The sequence below is a fragment of the Hemibagrus wyckioides genome, linkage group LG10 (assembly GCF_019097595.1).
Source record: "Hemibagrus wyckioides isolate EC202008001 linkage group LG10, SWU_Hwy_1.0, whole genome shotgun sequence".
NCBI lineage: Eukaryota > Metazoa > Chordata > Actinopteri > Siluriformes > Bagridae > Hemibagrus > Hemibagrus wyckioides.
In genome coordinates, this window is record NC_080719.1 from 16,009,137 (window position 1) to 16,032,604 (window position 23,468).

The window sequence follows — 23,468 nt, forward strand, 5'->3', positions numbered from 1 at the left end:
AATATTCTGTTTCACAGCCCTAAAATGTTTAATGGTGACAGTGTAGCAGTCTTGAAATTTGCACAGAGCGCAGTTTGAAGTCTGCTTTGTTTTGATCATTAATCGTAAAATACTTCCGGATTGCCATCATTTTGTATCTTATATGTTCAACTGCACAACAATGTACGTCAAATAGTATCACATGCTACCGAATGTTGATAGTGGAGTATGTGTAAATTAGTATGGTATTTGACTGATCCCACTATGGGTTTTGATGCCTCCCTAAATATAATCAGTACAAAAGTTATATTAGTATTTTGAATGGAACATGAGGAATATCACATCCTGCATTTAATAAAAATAAAAATAGTGTCAGCTTTGTGATGCCTTTTTTTGTTGTTGTTTAAATAATCAAGTGATGTTTAAAACAAACTTTGCTTTACTTTTTTGTTAATTTTTTTAAAGTAATGTTCAACATAAGCACATCTGTAGTACATCCTGTTATCATTTTGAGCACCGGGTTCTGGTTTTTGGATATAAAACAAGAAAAATGAGGGTACTTCAGGAAATACAAGCCCTTATGAAGACTGTCAAAAATCAGTGGAAAAAGCACTCGACAAAGCAACATGACATGTACTCCATCTAAAAATAGCAGTGTAACCATACAGCTCCAGTCATTACTCCTCATTCAAAAAACTGCAACAAAAAGTAGAGAGGCCCAGATTTCTGAACCGATGACCTACATTGTATCAGCGCGAGCCAGCCTGAGTCAAGATCTCCTTCCTGCTGTTCAGGCCAGCACACGGAGATATCCAACCTCTAATCTGTCATCCTCCTTCTAACTCCCACCCCCCCACACACACAGACACACGTGTAAGTCTGTAAATCACACGGCCAATTAAGAGCTCGGTAAAAAAGGAATTAGTTTCAGAGTGATCGGTCTTCTTCGCCTGCCCTGTGTCCATTCTAGCAAGAAAAATGGTTCCATAAATCATACCAGCATATGCAGCTGGTAGCTGGATAAATGATATAAACCTGTAGAACAAAGGGAAGAAGAAGGGAAAGAAGGAAAGCCTGGAATGAAAAGATTTGAAATGCAAATTTCATTAGTCCATCTCATTAAGGACTGGCCTCATCACACAAGCAATTACGATGCAGCCTGCTGGAGCTCAGTGCGCCAAAAACAGGATGCAAAAAGAAACGGAAGAGAAGATTGTACTATTCCATTTCATGGCACGGTTTCACAAACACACATGGATGGGGTAATTTAAGGAAGCCACCGTGTTTTTGAGAGGTGGTAGAAAACCAGAGAACCTGGAGGGAACAGATACGAGCTGAACAGGAAACTCCACGCAGACAGTAACCTAATCTCATCATCAATACTGCCTGCAGCTTTTTCCACTCCTTTATTTATTCACTTACATTACTTTCTTTTTACTATTTGTTACCACTATCTATACCACATCTGCACTTTTACTTTTGCTTCGTTTAGTGTCTGAGATACGAGACTCACCTGCCGATTGCTGCGGAACGTGTACATGTGATACAGCACAGGGATGAGCTTGTTCTCCTGGGCCGGGTTCAGGATGTTGTTCGGGATTTTAAGCTCGCGCACCATCAGATCCACAAGAAAGATGCCCAGCTGAATGACCAACATGTGTGGCCAGGGCGTGTCATCACTCAGGAGGGAAGGGCCGGAGGCTTGCTCTGCCTCCAAAGTGCTCCAATGCTCCCGCGGCAGCACACTGCTGGGCTGGGATCGCACAGAACAGGACATGATTACATGCAGACTTTAGAATTTAGACACTGAAGATATTATTGACACTTGTTAATAGTGTTACTAAAAAAAAGGGTTTAGCATACATACAGTGCTATGGAGAAGGATTGGACAGTTAATTTTCTACTGATTTTTTCAAATCACACCATGACAAATTAAAATGACATCACTACTACACTATTCCAGGGTCAATGTTTTGATCTTAAATCAGAAAAATCAAGGTGCTGATTGTGCCCTTTTTGCAAAAGGCAGATTCGATACCTACCTCTGTGTCTTTTCCGAGCAGTTTCACATACGAGTTGTAGATGTTGCCCATTTTATTCACTATCTGGCTGTGACTCTTCTGTTGGATGCAGTACATATTGTGGACCCTGTTGCCCAGTTCCTTAGCCAGGAATAGCAGAGACTCTCCGCTGGGTGGCAGGTTGGCCAATCCCTAAGCATCATGAGTGCAACACAGAAGGTTAACAGGTAAATGAACACAGGGCATTTTCAGCAAGGTTAAGGAACATTTTAAAGAAGTAAAGGCACCTTTACTTTTCCAGGCAGAAACTTTTAAGGGAGCCACAAATGTTTCCAGAAATGCAGGATTTTTAGGCACAATGAACAGGAGAAACAAGGTTGAGTTATACCTCAGGGAACCATCTCAGTTTCATGTTAGCTACATCATGACAGACTAGGAAATATCTGAGTGGAGCTTGTCTTATTGGGCATTGCTATTGGTATAGTCTCGCATGGCCAGACACAGCTCTAACAAGAAAATAAGTCTGGAGATGCCAAACAAGAAAGTTTGGCTTAAGGGTAAGTAGAAGTGAACTCACACTTTCAAATTTCTAATCATATACAACCAAAACATTATCTGACATCATCTAATAAACATTTCTAATCTACACGCTTCTTATATTTCTATTAAGTGTTGTTTGGCTACAAGCCTTAAATATTAAGAGTGAAGCTTCAGTGGTAGCTAAATGAGTTTTATATAGACAGTTATTGTCTTTCTATTAGTGTCATTGCCGACAGCGTAGTCAAAGCACCAGCTGAAGATCTCACAGGGATAAACAAACAGAGAGGTGTATACCTGCAGCATGATTTTGACGTAATCCTCATCACGAAGGATGCGCAGGAAAGGGTAGACGTTGATCTTCCAGTTCCTCTGGTTGCTGTTGCCTAAAACCATCCGGCTCTCTCTCAGAGCCTGTAGCAGAGCTTTGTGCCAGTGAGAGCGCTGCTCGGCTAACAGCTTCCTCTGGAACACATCAGAGTGCAGAGTGAATGTTCAGAGCAAAGGAAAGACGTGGTGTGAAATATTTCAGAGCCTGCCATAATTTCTAAATACAAATCCCTCACTAATTATTATTATTATTGTTATTACAGTTGCTACTGTTATTTGTTTGATTACTATGACTGTTATTATCATTACTAATATTGTTGCTACTGTCGTTACAATTGCTCTTACTATTGCTATTATGGTTGCTGCTATTATTTGTTACTGTTTTTACTACAAAATGTTACCCTTGTTGTCCAATTGCTACTATTATAGATCTTACTGTTATGATTATTGTTACTTTTACTATTATTGGTGCTGTTTTTGTAACCATCATTGTTACTTTTGTTGTGGTTACCAGCGTCACACAAAAATACACCACAAAACTAAAAACTCCAAATTTCTTCATACTGTCTGGAGTTGTGTTAACTACAGCATGGTTCCAACACACTCTGTGTGAAAGTGGGTTAGACAATCAGCAGGGTTACTCCTTCCCTCGACCCAGCAGAGTGAGCAGATGACACAGCACTGATAGGTTGGCCTCCACGCCCAAACATGGGGGCAGATTATACGGCATTAGTATTCTATTCAGCACTGTAGTAAATGCTGCTGGACCACCAGGGAACCCCTGACCTCTCCGATCTGAGACCACAAGCAGGAGAAACTGAGCAAGTAAATGCCACTATAGAAAATATCAGTGAATCTCAAATAACACTGTCATACTCGGAGGTATGAGGTGACACTTTTTGCTTACTTTTTGCTACGAAAACAAAGAATTACTAGGCATTAACTAACATTAAAATGCATGGAAAATTCATGAATGATTTGACTCTTAAACAAAACGATGTTTCATTAGTGACTCCATATGCAACCATTAGTTATGGAGCTCATGATTGCAATAATTCTGATATCACACGAAGGCAGTTTTAAGAAAGGAATAAAACCCTCAGTGTTACAAGAACATAACCATGACAGTGTTACAGTGTAAAATCTGCGCTCCTCTTTCATTGCTTGCATAACTTCTTTTTATTATACTGACTCCATGGTCAGTGTTTTGGGGTTATAGTAAACTGTATCATTAGCAGTCATTCGAAGAAAGCCAAACCTGCTCCTAAAAGTGCACCCATCCACTTACATTAAAACCTTAACCATCTAAAGTGTGTTAGGAGTTAAGGCTGACGTGTAGAAGCAGGGTTGGACTCCCCTGAGACTAGTTAGTGTGCATATGGATGAAAGAGAAGGAGCCACACACCATCCTAGCCATGTGTTCAGTGACAGGTTTCATGGCTTCCACAGAGTTGATGGTGATAGTGTTGGCTTGCTCCATTGCCAGCTGATGCCTGAAGCGCCGCTGCAGCTCAGCCACGGTGAAGTCTAGCTTAGGATAGCTGGTGTTTTCCCTCTGAAACAAAGTAAATAGAACAGCAACGAATTGGTGGACTCAGTGGTTCATCGTGATTAATTACATTATGTAATCTGTGTATACATAAGCTACATTTACATGCAGACTAATAATACACTAATAAGATCACTGATGGCTCAGCATTATATACAATTCAGTCAGAACAGAATCAAATCAACTGAAGACAGGTTGAACAGAACTTCTATCCATTTGAATGAAATCAAATCTGCATTCAAGTGCAGCCCCTTGTGTACATCAAGTCTGAGTTATTTATACATAATGAATAAGCGTCAAAGCTGACCAGTCAATCTGTTTATATCAATGGTACTCTAACAACGTGACCTGCTGAAACAGTAAACAGGCCTCAAGTGATGATCTGATTAATGCACGGTCATTTAATTAATGCACGTTCACCAGTGAGCTTGTGGTGCCCATGACCTTGTACACTGGTTATCCTTCCTTGGACCACCTTTTAGATGCTCTGACTCAGTTCCTCACTTTTTAATGTTATGGCTGATCAGTGTATATATAAATAGAGCAAAAATGGAAGCTACACTATATGACCAAAACACTCCAGAGTCCTGAGTGCATAGAAGCAACATGCTGCCAGTTTGCAATATTAAAAATGAATGCTTAGTGATGAAGGTGGACATGTTTATAAGAACATGCGATAGAAATGTGTCATAATAGTACACATTATGTAGAAACAGTAAGCTTTTGAGGCAAGTCCGGCATTATCTGCGCATACAAAGTGCTTATGGAACTTTTATTCCTCCTGTACATTCTCTTAGCAAGGATTACATCTCTCCAAACATTCTTTACTGATGGAGACTGCTTTTACTTACTGGCTTTTTAGTGGTTGTGTGTGTGTGTGTGTGTTCATCCCTGTAGGAAATGTGCAGCTGAGACATTTCTCAGAGTTCTCTATTTTTAAAGTGCTCCATATCAATTCAGAAAAACAAACATATACATTTTTAAAAAATCACTTTCACTAACATGTAAGTAGCAGATTGGTCATTAATAATAATAATAATAATAATAAATACAAATTGCATGCACACAAAAGTATGAAGCAGTGTTGTGAGCTTGCAGAGAAACAGTCAGGGAGAGAGAGCACTAAAAGATGCATGCTTTAGTTCTACACTTCAAGCTATAGTGCAAGTCAAAGAGCAATTCAAATCACCCTTTGCACACGGCAGAAACCAACACAAACAGAGCTCAATAAAATAGTCCAGGATGCACCCGATTGCCTCCATTTTTTTTTTTTTTCAAAAATGTTTTTGCAATTGTTCCAGCCAAAAATGCTTGAATTTTCTGCAGTGTTTTTTTCCTTCGAGAAAACTACTTGACCTGGTGAAACTCCAAGTACGGGATTCTTCTTTTAAACTACTACCAGTGAAGACACATATTTCATTTGTTTTTAGGATAGAAAGAAAAATCTGCAGAAATTTGAAAAACTTGCAAGCGTCTCACAATATGGCAGATTTCACACAAAATCACAAAATAGCAAAATCCTGGAGAGCCTTACTCATTTTTATATCAGTATCTGTTTTAACAACTACCAAAAACACATGTACTTGGTTTCAAAAAATCACTAGTCTAGTCCAATTTGTGCAGAAACCACAACTTCACCCAGTGTGCTGAGAGCAGCAGTGATAAATTCAGCTTAATCAAGTACAACTGCCTTTTGCTCCAGTTTCTGACTTTTTCAGCAGAAAGAAAAACCTGTAGTGGTGCAGACGGAGCTCTCAGACACGCTTGTTACTAGTGACAGATTTGTTCCTGCTGTCTGCTACAGCAACAGGAATGCAGCGTGTGGCATGATGGACGATAAATGGGCCGAAGTGGACCACAGCAATGAATCATTGAGGAGGAAAAGCAGGCCACTGAGTCCTGATGGCAACATCTCCTCAGGTTAAAAATAGCCTGTGTTGCGAGCATTCATTCATAAAAGCCAAGGCCTGTTTAGGCATTTTTATAAACCAGATCTGCCCTCCCAAGCACAAGGCTGCTGGTATGAAACAAACAGCAGCCGTATGACGCATCTGCCTTTTGCTGCAATCTGTCAGAGAGACAGTGTGGATAATTTGCATTATCATGTCTTTTTTTTTTTTTTACAAGCTCTCCCCTTGTCTGTCTGTGTGTGTGTGGGCACAGGCTGGCATCCCACCCAGGCTGTATTCCAGCCCTGTGCTGCGTGATCCAGGAAAAGTCTCCGGATCCACCATGATCATTACCAAGATAAAGTACTGAAGATGAATGAATGAGGGATGAAAGAATGGCAGAGACTGGATACCTGTGTATAAAAGTCCTCCACCAGTGGTAATGAGCAGTGCGGCCGTTCAGAAGAGGTTTGTGGCTCGTAATCAGGTTGTACAGTCCGGATGGCCTTCATTACCATGTCTCTCTCATCCTGTTTGAAGACACACTGCCTGAACATGTCATCCAAATGCAGGCCACTTTCAGACATCTGCTGCAGACACCTACATACATACACACAGTGAGGAAATGGGAATGTGAGCACCTTCTATATACACTGGTCAAAGTTTCAAGTTCATTATTGCTTTCTGGATTCTTTGGCTACTATGTAAGCTACGTAGTTGTAATCGTCTTGCTAATGTTACTGAGTGATGCTAGTTAATTAAGTTAGTTATTACATCTTTCTATGTAAGTAAGCAGTTCTTGGCATGATGCAAGATGAAGTCTGGTCTGAAGACTAAATATTAGGCAGGTATTAGCTAAAGTTATTAGGGAATTACTTGTTCTTTCCTGACATATAAACTTCTGGCAAAAGAGGGAGATGCTTGCCCCTTTCCAGGAGGTTAAGACATATCCAGAGACAAAGGTTTCATCAAGATGACAAGCCAGCCATATACTTCTAAATCACTCGATTTGTTAAAGTAAAGGCAACACTTTAAAGGGAGTGTTAATTCTCAGTGGTTAAGGTGTTGGACTACTAAATTAGACGGCTCTTCAAAGTTCAAATCCCAAGCCATCAAACTGTCCCTGCTGGGCCCTTAGGCAAGGCCCTTAACCATCAATTGCTCAGTTGTGCAAATATTGTATAAATTGTATAAATCTAAGTGCGAAATGCCATAAATGTAAAAATGTAAATGCATCAATCAGTGGACCGAGATAATTTAAGTGAAGAAAATATGGAGGAGACTAAGATCCCTTTACAAGTACCTCTAAACTTGATAGATATTTCAGAAAGAGAATTTTATTCTTTACAGGGAAGCATCCCAAACTATTTATTGTACGGGAGAAAATAATTTAGCAACCAGTGCTTTGTAAAATAAATTGCACTACACAAATAGTCTTTAAAAAGAAAACTCTCTCTGTCTCTCTCTCACACACACACACAATTTTTTGCTTATTTCTAATAAGGGTGCTAACTCAGGAGAGCAGTTTTTTCTATACTTTGGTATTGGAATCGTTTTTGGAGGAAACAGACCTTATGTATGACTTGACAGACTCATAGGCGTGGTCTGTATATAGACTCTAGAGCTGTAAATGAAATAAAGGAGAAACTCTGCCCTGAAAAGCAAAGCAGGATGCTCTGTTAGTCCTGCTAATGTTACTGAGTGATTCTAGTTAATCAAGTTAGTTATTACATCTTTCTATGCAAGTAAGCAGTTCTTGGCAAGATGCAAGATGAAGTCTGGTCTGAAGACTAAATATTAGGCAGGTATTAGCTAGTTTTTTGCTTATTTCTAATAAGGGTGCTAACTCAGGAGAGCAGTTTTTTCTATACTTTGGTATTGGGATCATTTTTGGAGGAAACAGACCTTATGTATGACTTGACAGACTCACAGGCGTGGTCTGTATATAGACTCTAGAGCTGTAAATGAAATAAAGGAGAAACTCTGCCCTGAAAAGCAAAGCTGGATGCTCTGTTAATGCTACAGTAGGTCATGTTATGATTAAGAATAACAGTCACACACTTCCATTAAAGTGACCCTCAGTGACAGCAGCAGCAGAATGTTTGCAACAAAAGTGAAAAATGCTATACATCCCTGACCTCCGGTTCATGCAAATTTATTCGAGTAGCACAAGGATGAAAAGCGTGCTGTAGACAATTTGAATCTTCCCCTTATTTTTTGTGACAGTCCAGGAACTCTTGCTCGCATGCTCTTGCAAAACCTTGGCGTCTTGAATTCCAAATCGTGCCTTAATGCATCAATTCTGACAGCAACAGCGACTCACGACATCAGAATATCAAATACCTGCGTTGAGTCTTGGGACAGAGCTATGTGTTCTCATCTAAGAAGATGCCGCCATATGGCCAAGAAAATGCATGAGTATCGTTGTTCAAACGAAAACAACCCGAGGGCTCCACGTCTGCTGAGAGCGGATTTGCTTGATGTGGCCGCGGGCGGAATTCTTAATGATATAACTTAGCAGGAGGAATCTAGACTGGAGTCATTTGCAATTCACTCACAGGTGAATACAGGGCAGAGTGGAGCTTCAGCTGGCTTGCAGATGTGGAGCTCTCATATAGGAAGACGACGGAGGGGATGGAACTACTGAAGATTCAGAAATCATTTACCTGATATTCCCTTGTAATAGATGTCTACGAAGGCATGTGCTCATACAGCTCATGTTGAATCGACTAGTAGTAGTAATTGAATGCATATAACTGCCCGAGTGACCTTTTTACGTCCAGTTTCATTAAGAACACCGTAGCCTCAGATTTCTGTTCTTGGCTGACAGTAATGCAACCTGATCTGGCAGCGTGCTGTGTACCTCATCCACCTCAAGGACTGGAATTGGCTGTTGTGCATTCAGAGATGCTTTTCTGCTCACCAGGGTTGTAAAGAGTGCTTATTTGTGTTAGCAGAACATTTCTCTAAGCTTGAGACATTCTCTTCCTCACGAATGCATCATGTTTATTTTTCCTAAGAGTAGTTTAATAAAAAAATAAATATTAAAAAATATTCAGACATTTTTAACATTCATGAAAATATGCTTTCAACAAGGTATAACGGTTAAAAGCACATGCTCCAAAGCTGCACCCTATTCACTTAATAGTGCACCATTTTGATATTATCTTAATATTCACTGTGCTTGTAAAAGCCTGCAATGTACTGCAACAGCTTCATGACCAAATGATGTATCATAGAGCGCAGAGAATACCCATAATGCACTTAGTCAAACTGGAGGGAAAGCAGGTTTTTTACGACCGATTTTAAAATCCCATCATCCAAATATAACTCCTCTAATATTTCTCAGTGTTCTAAAACTATGGATAACACCTAATGCCACCGTTGTGATATTTATTATAATAACTAGTGATGGCCTTTCACACGAGTCACACCCATAATGTCATGAAAACCATAAGGCACAAGACCCTGGACAGTTTTTTGAGGACATCTTCAGGGTAGAGAAGACAATGAGGAAACAAGAAAGCCATGCAAAACTGATTCAAGCCTGTAATCTAATGCCATCTTAACCTAGACAAAGGGAGATGCTGGGCCATGCAGAAGCACGTTTCTAAATTTTAAAAAAGACTCGTTTTAGGTGGAACAGAACAGAACATGCACTCCCTCTTGTGGGCTTTAAGTGAAGGGCTGGAGCAGACGCATGGGAGGGGCTGGTCATGAAAAGCTGATGGACCATTCCGTCCGTCTGTGACTCAGTAACAATCACATCACTAGCTCCTTGGCCTTTCATACACAAGCTCATTATGACGCACACAGTTATTAACTTTCCCCTATGGCATAATCAATGCAACTTTGGTACATTTCTTTGTCTACTTTGCTACGTGGCCAAAAAAAAAAAAAATAGAGATGACTAAAGCCAAGAACAGTTACTACAAATGTCAGGCCGTGCCATTTTGGAACATTGTGTGTGTCATTTTCATTTAATGAATGGCTGACACACATACATGCACAGGCACATACAGCTCTGGAAAAAAATAAGAGACCACTGCAAAATAATCAGTTTCTTATGTTTTTTTTCTTATTTCTTATTTTCTTCTTTCTTGTATTGGTGAGATGAACAGTTTTGTTTCATTTTTTGTGAACTGCTGACAATATTTCTCCTAAATTCAAAATATAGCTATTGTTATTTAGAGCGTATATTTAAAGGAAATGGCAACACATCAAAATAACCCAATATCATGCAGTATCTGCAGAGCTTTAATAACTCAAATAAAACAAAATGCAAATAATTTGTAAACAAATTGTTTTAATGCTTTGGCTAAATAACATTAAGAAATCAGTATTTGGTGGAATAACTCTGATTTGCATGCGTTTTGGTTCCATGATCTCCACCAGTTTCTCACATTGCTGTTGGGTAACTTTATACCACTCTTTTCGCAAAAAAGCAGCTCAGCTTTGCTTTTTGGTTTGTGACCATCCATCTTCCTCTTGATGACATTCCAGAGGTTTTCAATAGGGTTCAAATCTGGAGATTGGGCAGTGGTCTCTTATTTTTTTTCCAGAGCTGCACATACACTATATTGCCAAAAGTATTCGCTCACCTGCCTTGACTCACATATGAACTTAAGTGACATCCCATTCCTAATCCATAGGGTTCAATATGACGTCGGTCCACCCTTTGCAGCTATAACAGCTTCAACTCTTCTGGGAAGGCTGTCCACAAGGTTTAGGAGTGTGTTTATGGGAATTTTTGGCCATTCTTCCAGAGGCGCATTTGTGAGGTCACACACTGATGTTGGACGAGAAGGCCTGGCTCTCAGTCTCCGCTCTAATTCATCCCAAAGGTGTTCTATCGGGTTGAGGTCAGGACTCTGTGCAGGCCAGTCAAGTTCATCCACACCAGACTCTGTCATCCATGTCTTTATGGACCTTGCTTTGTGCACTGGTGCACAGTCATGTTGGAAGAGGAAGGGGCCAGCTCCAAACTGTTCCCACAAAGTTGGGAGCATGGAATTGTCCAAAATGTCTTGGTATGCTGAAGCATTCAGAGTTCCTTTCACTGGAACTAAGGGGCCAAGCCCAGCTCCTGAAAAACAACCCCACACCATAATCCCCCCTCCACCAAACTTTACACTTGGCACAATGCAGTCAGACAAGTACCGTTCTCCTGGCAACCGCCAAACCCAGACTCGTCCATCAGATTGCCAGATGGAGAAGCGCGATTCGTCACTCCAGAGAACGCGTCTCCACTGCTCTAGAGTCCAGTGGCGTTGTGCTTTACACCACTGCATCCGACGCTTTGCATTGCACTTGGTGATGTATGGCTTGGATGCAGCTGCTCGGCCATGGAAACCCATTCTCTCAAGCTCTCTGCGCACTGTTCTTGAGCTAATCTGAAGGCCACATGAAGTTTGGAGGTCTGTAGCGATTGACTCTGCAGAAAGTTGGCGACCTCTTCGCACTATGCACCTCAGCATCCGCTGACCCCGCTCCGTCAGTTTACGTGGCCTACCACTTCGTGGCTGAGTTGCTGTCGTTCCCAAACACTTCCACGTTCTTATAATACAGCTGACAGTTGACTGTGGAATATTTAGGAGCGAGGAAATTTCACGACTGGATTTGTTGCACAGGTGGCATCCTATCACAGTTCCACGCTGGAATTCACTGAGCTCCTGAGAGCGACCCATTCTTTCACAAATGTTTGTAAAAACAGTCTGCATGCCTAGGTGCTTGATTTTATACACCTGTGGCCATGGAAGTGATTGGAACACCTGATTCTGATTATTTGGATGGGTGAGCGAATACTTTTGGCAATATAGTGTACATACACACACACACACACACACACAACCCCTCTGTCTGTTGAAGGTGTTGCCTTTGTGTACTGAGAAATCACGAGGCAGGTAGCAGACATGAAAGTCAGTTGAAGAAATCTGTTAAAAATGTTTAAAGAAAAATGCAAAATGCACAGATGAGTGGAATGGATGACACGGACAGAGAGACTGGGAACTGGGAGGAATACTGAAGTAAAGGCAGCTGAACTGCAGGAGCACAATGTCATTACTATTGCCTTACAGAGATCGATCGGCTAAGCAGCACCACCTGCCCCATACACATACACATACACACACACACACACACACACACACTCCTGTCATTGGACTGAATGCTTGCAGTCACCTTCGCATCTGCTGGGACAAATGAGGAATGAGAGCTGCTCTATCCATCGAATATCTGTGGGGTTTTTGGTTACAGTGGTGCAAATCACAACAAACTTTAACTCATTATATTTATTATTCGGTTCATATAGTTATCAGCCTGTTTGTCTGGTCAGATGAATTGAATGAGTTTAATCCAAACCTCAATAAATCTAGACAGTCTATAAACAGTGTCACTTTAACCTAATAGATGTTACACCAGTGGAAAGTTCCAGAATAATGGCTCCAATAAATAGCCACAATATTATTGTAAACATTTAAAAAGTAAGTCTAGTATGTGTATAGATGGATTATGTTCAGTTATGTTCATATGGCTACAAAAAAATATGAGCTGTCCGGCTTTAGCACATGCTCTTTACACGGCAAAATAAAAAGGAGCTAGGGACGAGATGTTGGGGTGTATCTAGTGGCCTGATAAAGTTCAACAATGTTTAACTTTATGCAAATACGGAGCGACCTGGTGTAGCAACTACCAATGGGAGTGAATACAGTAGTGCAGGTGAGCCATGACCATAGAGAACACACACTGCTTCTCTTTCATCTCCTATATGATATGATACATCCTGTAGCTACAGCTGTAGCTAGTGGACTTGACATAAACAGCAAAAATTCAACCACCCATGCCTCTGCCTGCAGTGGAGAGCATAGCATAAAACAAACCACAGACCAGAATGAAAGACATACACACCCTGAGCACACACTCTCCTGATCCATAACAATTGCCATTTCTATTTTTGGGCATTGTCAGGGTCTGCTCAAAATCATCTGTCAAACACCTTCATGCCTGGAACAACTCACTGTTCCAGTTTGCAAGAGTGTTAAAAAAAAAATGCTTACACACCCATGCAGGGTGGGTTCTCTCAGGAGACAGGAGGATGGATTTTTTTTGTCTACATTATATGGTTTTCTAAACTTGTTGCAAAGATTTGGGAATATGCAAAGAGAAACACTGACCCCTGGAGGGTATAAGCATCAACACAGAACACTTCATGAAATATACACTCACAGGCCACTTTATTAGTTCATTTGTGCAGTTATCCAATCAGCCAATCATGTAGCAGTAGCACATGATTAGTGAGTAATAGGTTTGTTTGTTGTTTTTGTCTTACTAACCTCCAGAGAAGGAAAAAGAGAGTCTGGTGAGGCAAGAGCTATAGCAGCAATATACTGTGATGGCAGAAATGAAATTCTTTTAAACCTAACAAGTATGACAGGACATACTGCTATATGAAATACTTCACTTTAAGGTAGTAACTACAGGACATGTCAGGTTGTATCACACTATTTTTCTATAACCTCATCAGGATTTATTCCATACCCAAAATGTTACAAATCAAATAATCTTTTTCATTCATTTTTTTTCCATGAATATTAAACTAATCACTAATGAGTTTGATCAAGACAAGAACTGCCCTTAATTCAAAAGTCATTAACATCATTCCTGTTCACCAATGTCATCTAACTCGGGTCTGAGAATGTTTACCTGTTAATGGTGCGTGTAGAGGTTTCAGGATTGCGGCCCATGCACTCCAGAGCTGCGCAGTATGATGCTATGTTGGGCTTCAGGCCTGCTTCCTCCACCATAACGAATAATCGACCAATGTGATTCACGGATCCCTAGAACAACCCGCCCAATAAAATATTTAAGCACAAAATATGATTGCAGTAGTCAACTTCTGCACTGTCAGTATAACCAGATGAATATTTCTGTTGATTCAGGATATTCATTATAATAGTACAGAGCATCTACATATAAGCTCTCACCTTCTTTGCCCACATCCTTATCATGATGTTGTAGGCGGTGATGGACAGTGATTTGCGTCTGCTTAGGTGTCTGTGGTGGAAAAACAAACAGCGCTGCGCTCGTTCCACGTCCCCTGTAAAAACACACGCCTCAAGGTAGCAGCGCAAGTTTAGCTGCAAGTCACCATAATGGTTCCCATCTTTATCTTCCAGAAGTTTCTCTGCATTCGACGGAGCCCAGTCACCGATCGCCTCTTCAAGCTCTTCAACTTCAGCCAGCTCTGCAGCTCTGGAAAGTTCTTCAGGATCTTCCTTCAGCGAGGCCAAACTTGTACTATGTTTAGACATTTTTAAGTGTTGGACTCGATGTGGACTAGGCTTTGGACTCGTTGTGGACTCGGGTTTGGGTTGTTTGCTACTTTTGGAAGTAGATATTGTTTTCTTGGACGTTCCAGGACCCATAAGATTCCCTTTACTGATTTTTGATGCTCCGGCTGCTGCTGTTTTGTCTCCGAGTTTCTGCTGTAGAGACGACTGTTTTTTAGTCTTGTTTGACTTCTCGAGCTTAAGTTTCTCAATCCAGCGGCTCGCATGTGTTTTGGACGGCAGATTATCTTTAATGGCACCTTTTTTAGTGGACTGAAGAGTTTTAGGAGTTTCTGCCTCTGTCTTTTGAGTCCTCAATGGAGTGCCACCTTTTTCCCGATGAGACATAAATTCAACCTTCAAATGTTTTACTTGTAGAACATCAGACTGCAACTGTTGCATCCGAGCCTCAAGCACTGCAAATATAAACAATCAACACGGTTAATCTAACCCCTCAAACTCGAAACACGTCAATATTTCAATATATGAATACAATATAGGTATATAAGAGTTTTGTTATAAACAATGTTACATGGTTTTATTCTTCTTATTATTATTATCATTATTATTATTTACAGCCCATGGGACAAGCAGCTATCTAGAACTTTGCAGTAATATCATAACTGATAAGTGAAAAAAAAATCCATTAATTGCTTCTATAATTATGCATTTAAATTAACAGCAAAAAATACATTAGAAGAACCTAAAGGAAGTCTCAGAAGGAAAGGGGAACAAGTAAACTCCACAAACAGAGGGTGGAGATGGGAATCAAACACCTAACCTTGGAGGTTCAAGGCTAACGTGATTAACACTAAGGCACGGTGGCAGTGTCAGTCAAACTGCCTCCACTTGAGAAAGTAAAGGTTTTGTGGCCAGGTTTATTGAAGCAGTGTACCAGGCTCTCCAGCAAATGCTATGGAAAAACTCTCTTCCTAAATACCTGTAGATAACCCAGTCTTCAAAAACCTGTTTCATCATTTCAAATAGCAATAGCAAATGAGGGTGTTTACAAAAGGTGCATCTTTAGGCTCGTGTGTGGAAATATATTAGCAAATAAGACCTCGACTTATATATATTAGTATATTAGACTTAATATAATATTTGCTAATATACTAATATATTAGCAAATAAGACCTAGCCTGGAACATCCAGGTCAAAACAGTGCAAACTTATGACAGTAAATAAGTCCTAACTGAGCATTTACAATTATAGTAGCAAAAATAGATGACAGATCTTCTACCGTCAGAGCTACACTTTCTGATTATTAGGCTAAGAGGGGAGAGAATAATTACCGTCCAACAAATGAGACTGTTCCCACACTCGTCTTTTCCCATCTTCCTTCTTTGGAATAGTGGAGTAATGCCTTTGCTGTAGTGTTGTCCATGGGTTATCTGAGAAAACAGACAATTAGGATGAACTAAATGACAGGAAGGTATATGACCAAAAAAATTGTGACAAGGTATTAGGAGCCAGTAGAAGGGATGTTTCAGCCATAATGTGTTCTGCTGGTGTTTAGAGGTCATCAGAAAACCTTTAATAAACACCTAAAGGAAACTAATAGAAACTACTGAACCAAATCCAAGACCACTTGAACCTGTATAGCTGTATAAATATATTGGCAGCTGCACCAGTAAACACTGCTGGATTACACGGAGTGTAAAAATGTAACTACCAAAGGTGCCCTGATACATTTCTCATCACAGATACATAACATATCATAGCTAACGCTATCATAGTTGATAAGTCGAAACTCACTCTGGTGAATATAATAAATGGGTCGGTCTAACTGTTAGCCATGTAAATATTAGTTAAATCACGGTTTGTCTACATTTTCACATACAGCATCCTGTATAGAATGTACATAACACTATTCAGTGGATCGTTTATTGCTTTTATAACGTGACTACAAAGTCACTGGGACTGAAGGACACCCAGGCTGAGGGTAATAAATTTAAGCTAAGACTGTGTGGATTTCCCACCTGGGAGAACAATATACAGTACCGGAGCACGTGTCATGCGTACAGGTTAATATTAATAGTACGTTAATTACCTCTGGTTCCTCTCTCGGAGTTACTCCGGAGTCTGAGGCAGAGTTGGCAATGGTTGACATTTATTGTAGATCGAGCGCTTCTTTCGACCATTAATCTACTGCTCAAGTGTTTCGGAAAAGCGCACAGTCTTAAAAGTGACATTTCGGCATGTTAAAGAGTTCACAACAGCCGCATTACTCGCTCAGCAGGCGTCCATTTTGATTCAGACTCGATCAGAAGACTGTCGATGGTCGGCGTTCAGAATAACTAAATGATCACAGAGATATCGAGTTCCAGCCATTTTTTTTTTTAATGCTTTGGTTTTTAGCTGCACTTAATATTAAAAGCTAGGGTACTTTCACAATCATTGAAACATTTTTGAGAAAAGAATTGTTTGCATATTCTTTTGAATTCTTCGTTTAGGTTTTTTAGAAATAAAACTTGTAGATTACTTGTATACCCCTAGGTGGCAGTCTTCCCTAGTATGCCTTTAGATGTTTGTCCAGCCTTGGAAGTTCAAAGGCAGCTGGTTGTTTGACATTTATTAAATTTTCCTCAAGTCAAACAAAGAAGCTGTATTACACACATATACAAGCTTATGATTATAGTGTAGCAATTACAGTGAACTAGCATCTTATTTTTTGGCCAGTGACCACATTTTAAGGACCCCAAATTTGCATTGCTTCCTAGGCAAGGCATTCCTATAGAGGCATTTAGTAGAAATTATAGGCCTATAATTTAAAAATAAATAGTAGGTAATGAGCATAGATCAACTGCAAATAAGTGCACAGTCCAAACTATTCTAGCAAATCAATTTCAAAATACATTAGAATGCCAAAACATTTATCATATATGATGTTTAATTATTTTATATTAAACAGGGGGGGAGCATAGAGGGTTATTTTTAATTATACACTCAACAATACTTTTATGAATCACTGACTGTAAGATTTTTGTACATGTTTAAAGAGAGGACTTGTGCATCACACTTCGGTTTATTAAAGTCAAGAGATGTCCTCTTAACTACATCCAACCTAGATTGCTAGGATTTGACTGATGCACACAAGAGCAATGAACCCTATAAAAAAAGTGGTAGCAATCTTTTGGATTCTTTATGTTCACCATTTGAACCTGTATAGCTGTATAAATATACTGGCAGCTGCATCAATAAACACTGCTCGATTACACTGAGTGTAAAAATTACTACCACCAAAGGTGCCCTGATACATTTATCATCACAAATAACTTTTTTCCCCTTAAATTAATAAAAGGAAACATATTATAGCTAACGCTATCATAGTTGATAAATCAAAACTCACTCTGGTGAATATCATAAATGGGATCTAATTGTTGGCCAGGTTAAATCACGGTTCATCTACTTTTTCACATACAGCGTCCTACATAGAGTGTACATAACACTATTCATCCAACTTAGATTGCTATGAGTTGATTAATGCACACAAGAGCAACCCTATAAAAAAGTGGTAGCAATCTTTATGTTCACATTTTCATGCACATAAATCCCATTTATACCAGGAAGTTTGAAACATTGATGTGTAGGTAATATGCCAATATCTTAAAATGAATGAAATATTATACAATTATTGACAATACATGTAATTATATAAGACCATCAAAGTCTTTAAGTGTAAGGACTACTGAGGTTAAAACTGAAAACTGAAAACAATAGAGCTACACATTTATTTCAAGCCAATTATTCATCAAATCCCATTCATCTAAGTCACTCTATCCACATACACATGCTACACAGGAACAGTGAGAACTCTCACAACAACATCACAGCATGGCTCAATACACCACCACAAACATTCCAAACACTCAGTTCCAAACAGGAAACTGAAAGTCAGTCTGTATTTTAAACAAATTCAAGAGCTATGCCTACCTGCTAGCCTGTTAGCAAGCTGGGACCTATTCAAATAAGCAAGTCCCTATTTTGACTTAGTGAAGACAAATGTCTTACTTTTTGTTGATGTTAATGTTACAAACCCTTTAGCACATGATGTTTTGTTGAAAGGGCCATATTTTGGAGTTTTATATTGAAGATGGATTTCGGGACAAGTTTCCGCAAATATAATTACGTCTATGCCTGTGTGTCAGATCAGATGGACCACATTGGTTTTTTAGTTAAAGTAATATAGATCTATGGCTTATTAAATATGTAATGAATGTCTTCTGTGGTGACCAGAAAGAAAAGAAACACTGAGTAACTTCAGCTTCAACTTACTGTATAAAACAATACGGTTTTTCATGAGCTCTCTAAAGAGGCTTTTCAACAAAGCGTTACATTTTAGACGCATGTGAAAACACTCCTTAACCCTAGTGTGACATACAGTCTCAGCACAACTGTTACTGCAAGTCACATTTAAGTGTTATAAGCATACCTCACACTGTGACAGCTCAAACTGTCAGTAATGGTGATCAGAAAGTGTGTGTGTATGTGTGTGTGATTGTAGGTGGCAATCCAAGGGTGTTTGGTGTCACGGTTCATGAGCTTTGCCGCTTTTTCTGCTGGATCTGTTTGATGTTTTCTGGGCCTTGTCGGCGGCTGCCACTTAGCGCCGGTGTGACAGTCATGGCCCGGGGAGAGACTGTCAACAAAAGAAGAGAAGACAGGCATTCAATCCTGTAATAATAGCTCGACCAAAGGCAGGTCCACCATTCTCATGGACTTTGATCACAGGACCTGCATGCACACCTATGTGGGAACTATTTATTTGTTTTGCAGGTTAGGAGACATTCAGCTGGACAGATGAGACTTTGTGGTTGGCTGTTGTTAGAAAATGCTTTTGACATTTGTGACCCTTTTTTGTGGAAGAGGGAAAAGGGAGCTTTGGATACTGTAATAGCTCTTTGTAGACATCTCTAAAACTTAAATAAAAATATACTTCACATGTTGTGTAATCAAAGATGCTACCTGCACAATATATCTATTAAGATCACTGATGTAACATTCAGTCTCATTTAGCATAACATTATATATGATAGCTTTTTCCATACAGCGGACTGAATTAAAAATTCTTTTTAGATAATTGAGTACTTGTACTTTGTTATTATATTTTAGTATTATTTTGGAATATTACTAATTTACTTAAATTAATTTTTTTCTTAATCTTTACATAGTTATTTAGGACAAATACCTGATGCCTCAAAATCTCAACAGTCTCAGTTCAGCATCACATCCTTTCAGTTTAGGGTCCAGTTTTCTTCATCAACTCATCATCTTCAAATGTATCTGTGTGCAAACCTGGACTGCACTGGCCAACTTGACTCTTCTGTGTGTGTGTGTGTGTGTGCGCATGTGTGTGTAATAATTTGCCCCAGTTTAATTTACATTTTTACATATTTGCAATGCACAGAGCAAATGACAGATGATTTATCTCATTTATATTACACATTTGAGCAGTCGAGGGCTTTGCTCAAGGGGCCCAGTGGTGGCAGACTGGTGGTGCTGGGATTTGAATTGATGATGATGATGATCCATCCATTTTCTGTATCCAACACACAGTTGCAGGGAACTTGGAGGCGATTCCAAGGGACACAAGGCAGGAGATAACCGGGATGTGGTGCCAACCCATTATAGGGCACAATCACTGCCCTGGACTGAGAAAGGAAACCAGATTACACGGAGGAATGACAAGGAGACCATGCAAGATATACTCACAAGACAGTAAACACACACAAGGCAGTGGTGGCAATCAAACCTGGCAGTCTGAGGTACTTATGCTATCATCTATGCCAATATTTTATTTATTATTCAAGTTTTATTTAATTTAAATTATAGCCATTTATTTTATGACCGTGAGACATAACATGTTATTGAAAGATTTTTTATCCTTTACCATCTATTATCACCACAGCATATCAGATAAGCCACGCGCACGCTTTTCTCTTCAAAAAATTTCTCAATCTGAAATCTCTATTCATTGAAGGGAAGAAGCATGCTGCTGATCAGACAGATTGCCCTTATCACTGATAGCACAGACAATAGATTATGGTCATGAGCAGGAAATGCAAATGGTGTCTAGTGATGGCAGTAGCGGTCAGCTCCAGAATTAGAAACAGATGTTTATCCAGGCAATTCTGCAGTGTGCCATGGCACTTATCTTAGACACCTGCTTTGAAGGAAAGCCAGGAAGTCAACAATGGACATAAGACACCTTGAATAATTTTATTAAGGAAACGTTAGTATTAAAAGGGTTTTAAAATACACAGCCAGACAAGATGACAGGGTGGTGTGCTTAGTGTTGCGCGCAGAAAAACTGTCTCAGCTATTTGGCTGTGAAGGAAGACATAGCAAGATAGATTTCAACAAAAAAAAAACTAGCAGCAGAGGTGAGAAATAGAAAGGAGAGACAGAGTTGAAGAGCGAGTCCCGGGAGTTCTAGGATTGAACCGGTGAGTTCACAGGAGAGAGGGAAAACAATAATGCAAGCTGTTTCAGGGATATTGTCGGTACTAAGAGGGAGGTCGGATTTCAGGCTCTTTTTGAGGACTTCGATGATACAAAACAGGCCTCATTACTGAGATATTATCTCCATTCATACACTTCCAGAGCCGCTCGGAGCCCTGCTGGGAAAGATTAGGTTGCTTTCGCTTGTGAACATCCTTCCCAGCTGCGGAGGTTTTCTAAACTTGGGGCACACCCAGATATTCTCAAACATCGATGTTGCACACGGAGCTGTTTAAGCCCTAATAGCGTAATATGTGTTTATTTAGGACTTGTGGGTGTGAAATGGTGATCCTCCACAAAACAGTTAATATGACAAAATCTCTCTGAATTCTGAATCAAACACGAGACTCACATGCCAATACAAGGCATAATCACTTATATTTTAAAATGATATTATGCAAAAAAAAAGTGGGGTCCTTTCACTAAATCTCAGGGATCTCACCATACAGTAGTATGCTAAATGAAACAAAGTGTCCTTGTGTGCATCATGTTTCTCAGAGCAGTGACCAGGCTGAATGTGCGGATATCTCCAGCCACATCTGACATTCAGATGGACGACGAGACTTTGTTCTTGACCCCAAGGGCACACAGGCTTTAAAGCGAAACATCTTACAGTGCCCAGAATGATTTTAATTACCATTAATTTCCAAAAGGAAAGGGGCACAGAGACTTCCGGGGTGGTTTAGTGTTCCGGAGGGGCTGAGATTGCCTGCATGAAAGGGTTTCCTGCTCATCTGGGATGGCTGAAAACAGAGACATCTGCTCATAGGCTTGTGGAAAGAAGGACATTTCATTTCTCAAGAGTGCACAATAAAAAGGAATCACCTACAAGTCTATGCAGGAGTACTTGCTTACATCCAAACATTTGGACTCACGGCAATAAACAAACTTCTTGATGGCTTTTGTCACCTTTAAGGAACAGAGAGAACAAGTTCCATCCCCTGGACCTGATAACAAGACCTGAACATCCTTCAACAATTACACAGACAGCCTGTAATCACTCAGCTATCCCAAACACAACTTCAAGTCATTAATTTTTTTTTTTTAAACAGATGGTAAATTTAGCGCTGGTGCAACCAAACCAGAGTCAGTCCTACGTAATTGTTGTCGTGTTCCTTGCGCAACAAGAAACTAGCGTGAAGCGTGGCAATTACTATCACTCTGTCCTGCTGTTTTTTGTGAGGACAGAATACACTTGTGGATGCCGAGAGCACTCAGGGAACACTGTGGTGAGGTTTAATTGGGGATAAAGGACTGTGAATTTTTTTATGACACCTCAAGCTGATAAATTGGAGTGGCGCTAAAGAGAACCTTTGATGCCCAACACCCAGAACCCTAAAGGCCAACCAACGCAAGTGAACAGGAATGAGTGAGGGGCTGAGCTCAAATTCTCCAGACTGCTGTCTCCACCAGGTTTTATGAGTGAAGCGTGAACTTCAATGTTTCTTCATGGTATTTGTTAACAACATGATGTTGAGTAAGTGTGAAGTGACTGTGGCCCCTCTCTCCCTCAAGCACACTTTTCCACTCCGTTTCCTCTTCATCCTCAGTGCTGTACAGATCACTGGAACCTTTTAAATGCATGACACACTTCCAGTGAGCAGTGCCTTCATTAAGCACTACTGCTGAAGCATGCAACAAATTGTTCTGTAATTAAGTGGTGAATGAGTAGTAATAAGTGAACAAACAAGTAGACAACCAAAGAAATAAAAAACCTTTTTATTAAAAAGGTTAAACAAATGATTACCAGTTTCTTCCCACCTCCTAAAAATGCTTGTGGGTGGAATGACTATGTTAAATTTCCCCTAGGTGTGAATAAGTGTGTGTGTTTGTATGTGTGTGTGTGTGTGTGTGTGTGTGTGTGGTGCCCTGTGACATTTCATCTGTGGTATATTACCCAGTATTCCCAGGATAAAATCTGGATACACTGTGATTTCGACAAGCATAAGGTGGTTCCTGAAAAGGAAGGAAGAATTGAAGTGAAGTAACAAACACCAGAGCACAAAACTTAAAGTTAAATTTGTATCAAATATAATATCAACTCAAAGCGGAACTGAAGTGATTTGCATGTTTATCTAAAGCTTTGGTTATAAATCATGCATCTTTTGTTATGCTGATGGTTTTACAGGTACAACAGGATACGTCAAAGTGAGTATAGATCATTATATACATCATAAGACATGATGTCTTACGATGAAGAGCAATATCCTTGGGCTGATTTTGTATATGTATTACTACAACTCTCATTCAGATTTTGTAACATTGAGGCATGAATCATGAAGACATCAAATACATACCTGATAAACAGTCACATTATTAATGGTCATCTTTTATT

At 39.8% G+C, this 23,468-nt stretch overlaps 1 protein-coding gene across 1 annotated transcript in view; it reads right to left on the minus strand.

Moving 5' to 3' along the window:
- The window catches only part of polrmt (polymerase (RNA) mitochondrial (DNA directed)), a 42,768-nt gene extending 25,883 nt beyond the window's left edge, over nt 1-16,885 (minus strand). The window contains exons 1-9 of the mRNA XM_058401243.1: nt 16,683-16,885; nt 15,925-16,023; nt 14,288-15,048; nt 14,007-14,140; nt 6,719-6,905; nt 4,273-4,422; nt 2,835-3,002; nt 2,022-2,192; nt 1,493-1,732 (exon numbers count right to left, since the gene is read on the minus strand). Of these exons, the coding sequence (XP_058257226.1) occupies nt 1,493-1,732; nt 2,022-2,192; nt 2,835-3,002; nt 4,273-4,422; nt 6,719-6,905; nt 14,007-14,140; nt 14,288-15,048; nt 15,925-16,023; nt 16,683-16,824 (2,052 nt within the window). The 5' untranslated portion in view covers nt 16,825-16,885. The remainder of the gene's footprint in view (nt 1-1,492; nt 1,733-2,021; nt 2,193-2,834; nt 3,003-4,272; nt 4,423-6,718; nt 6,906-14,006; nt 14,141-14,287; nt 15,049-15,924; nt 16,024-16,682) is intronic.
- Nucleotides 16,886-23,468: the final 6,583 nt, after the last annotated feature.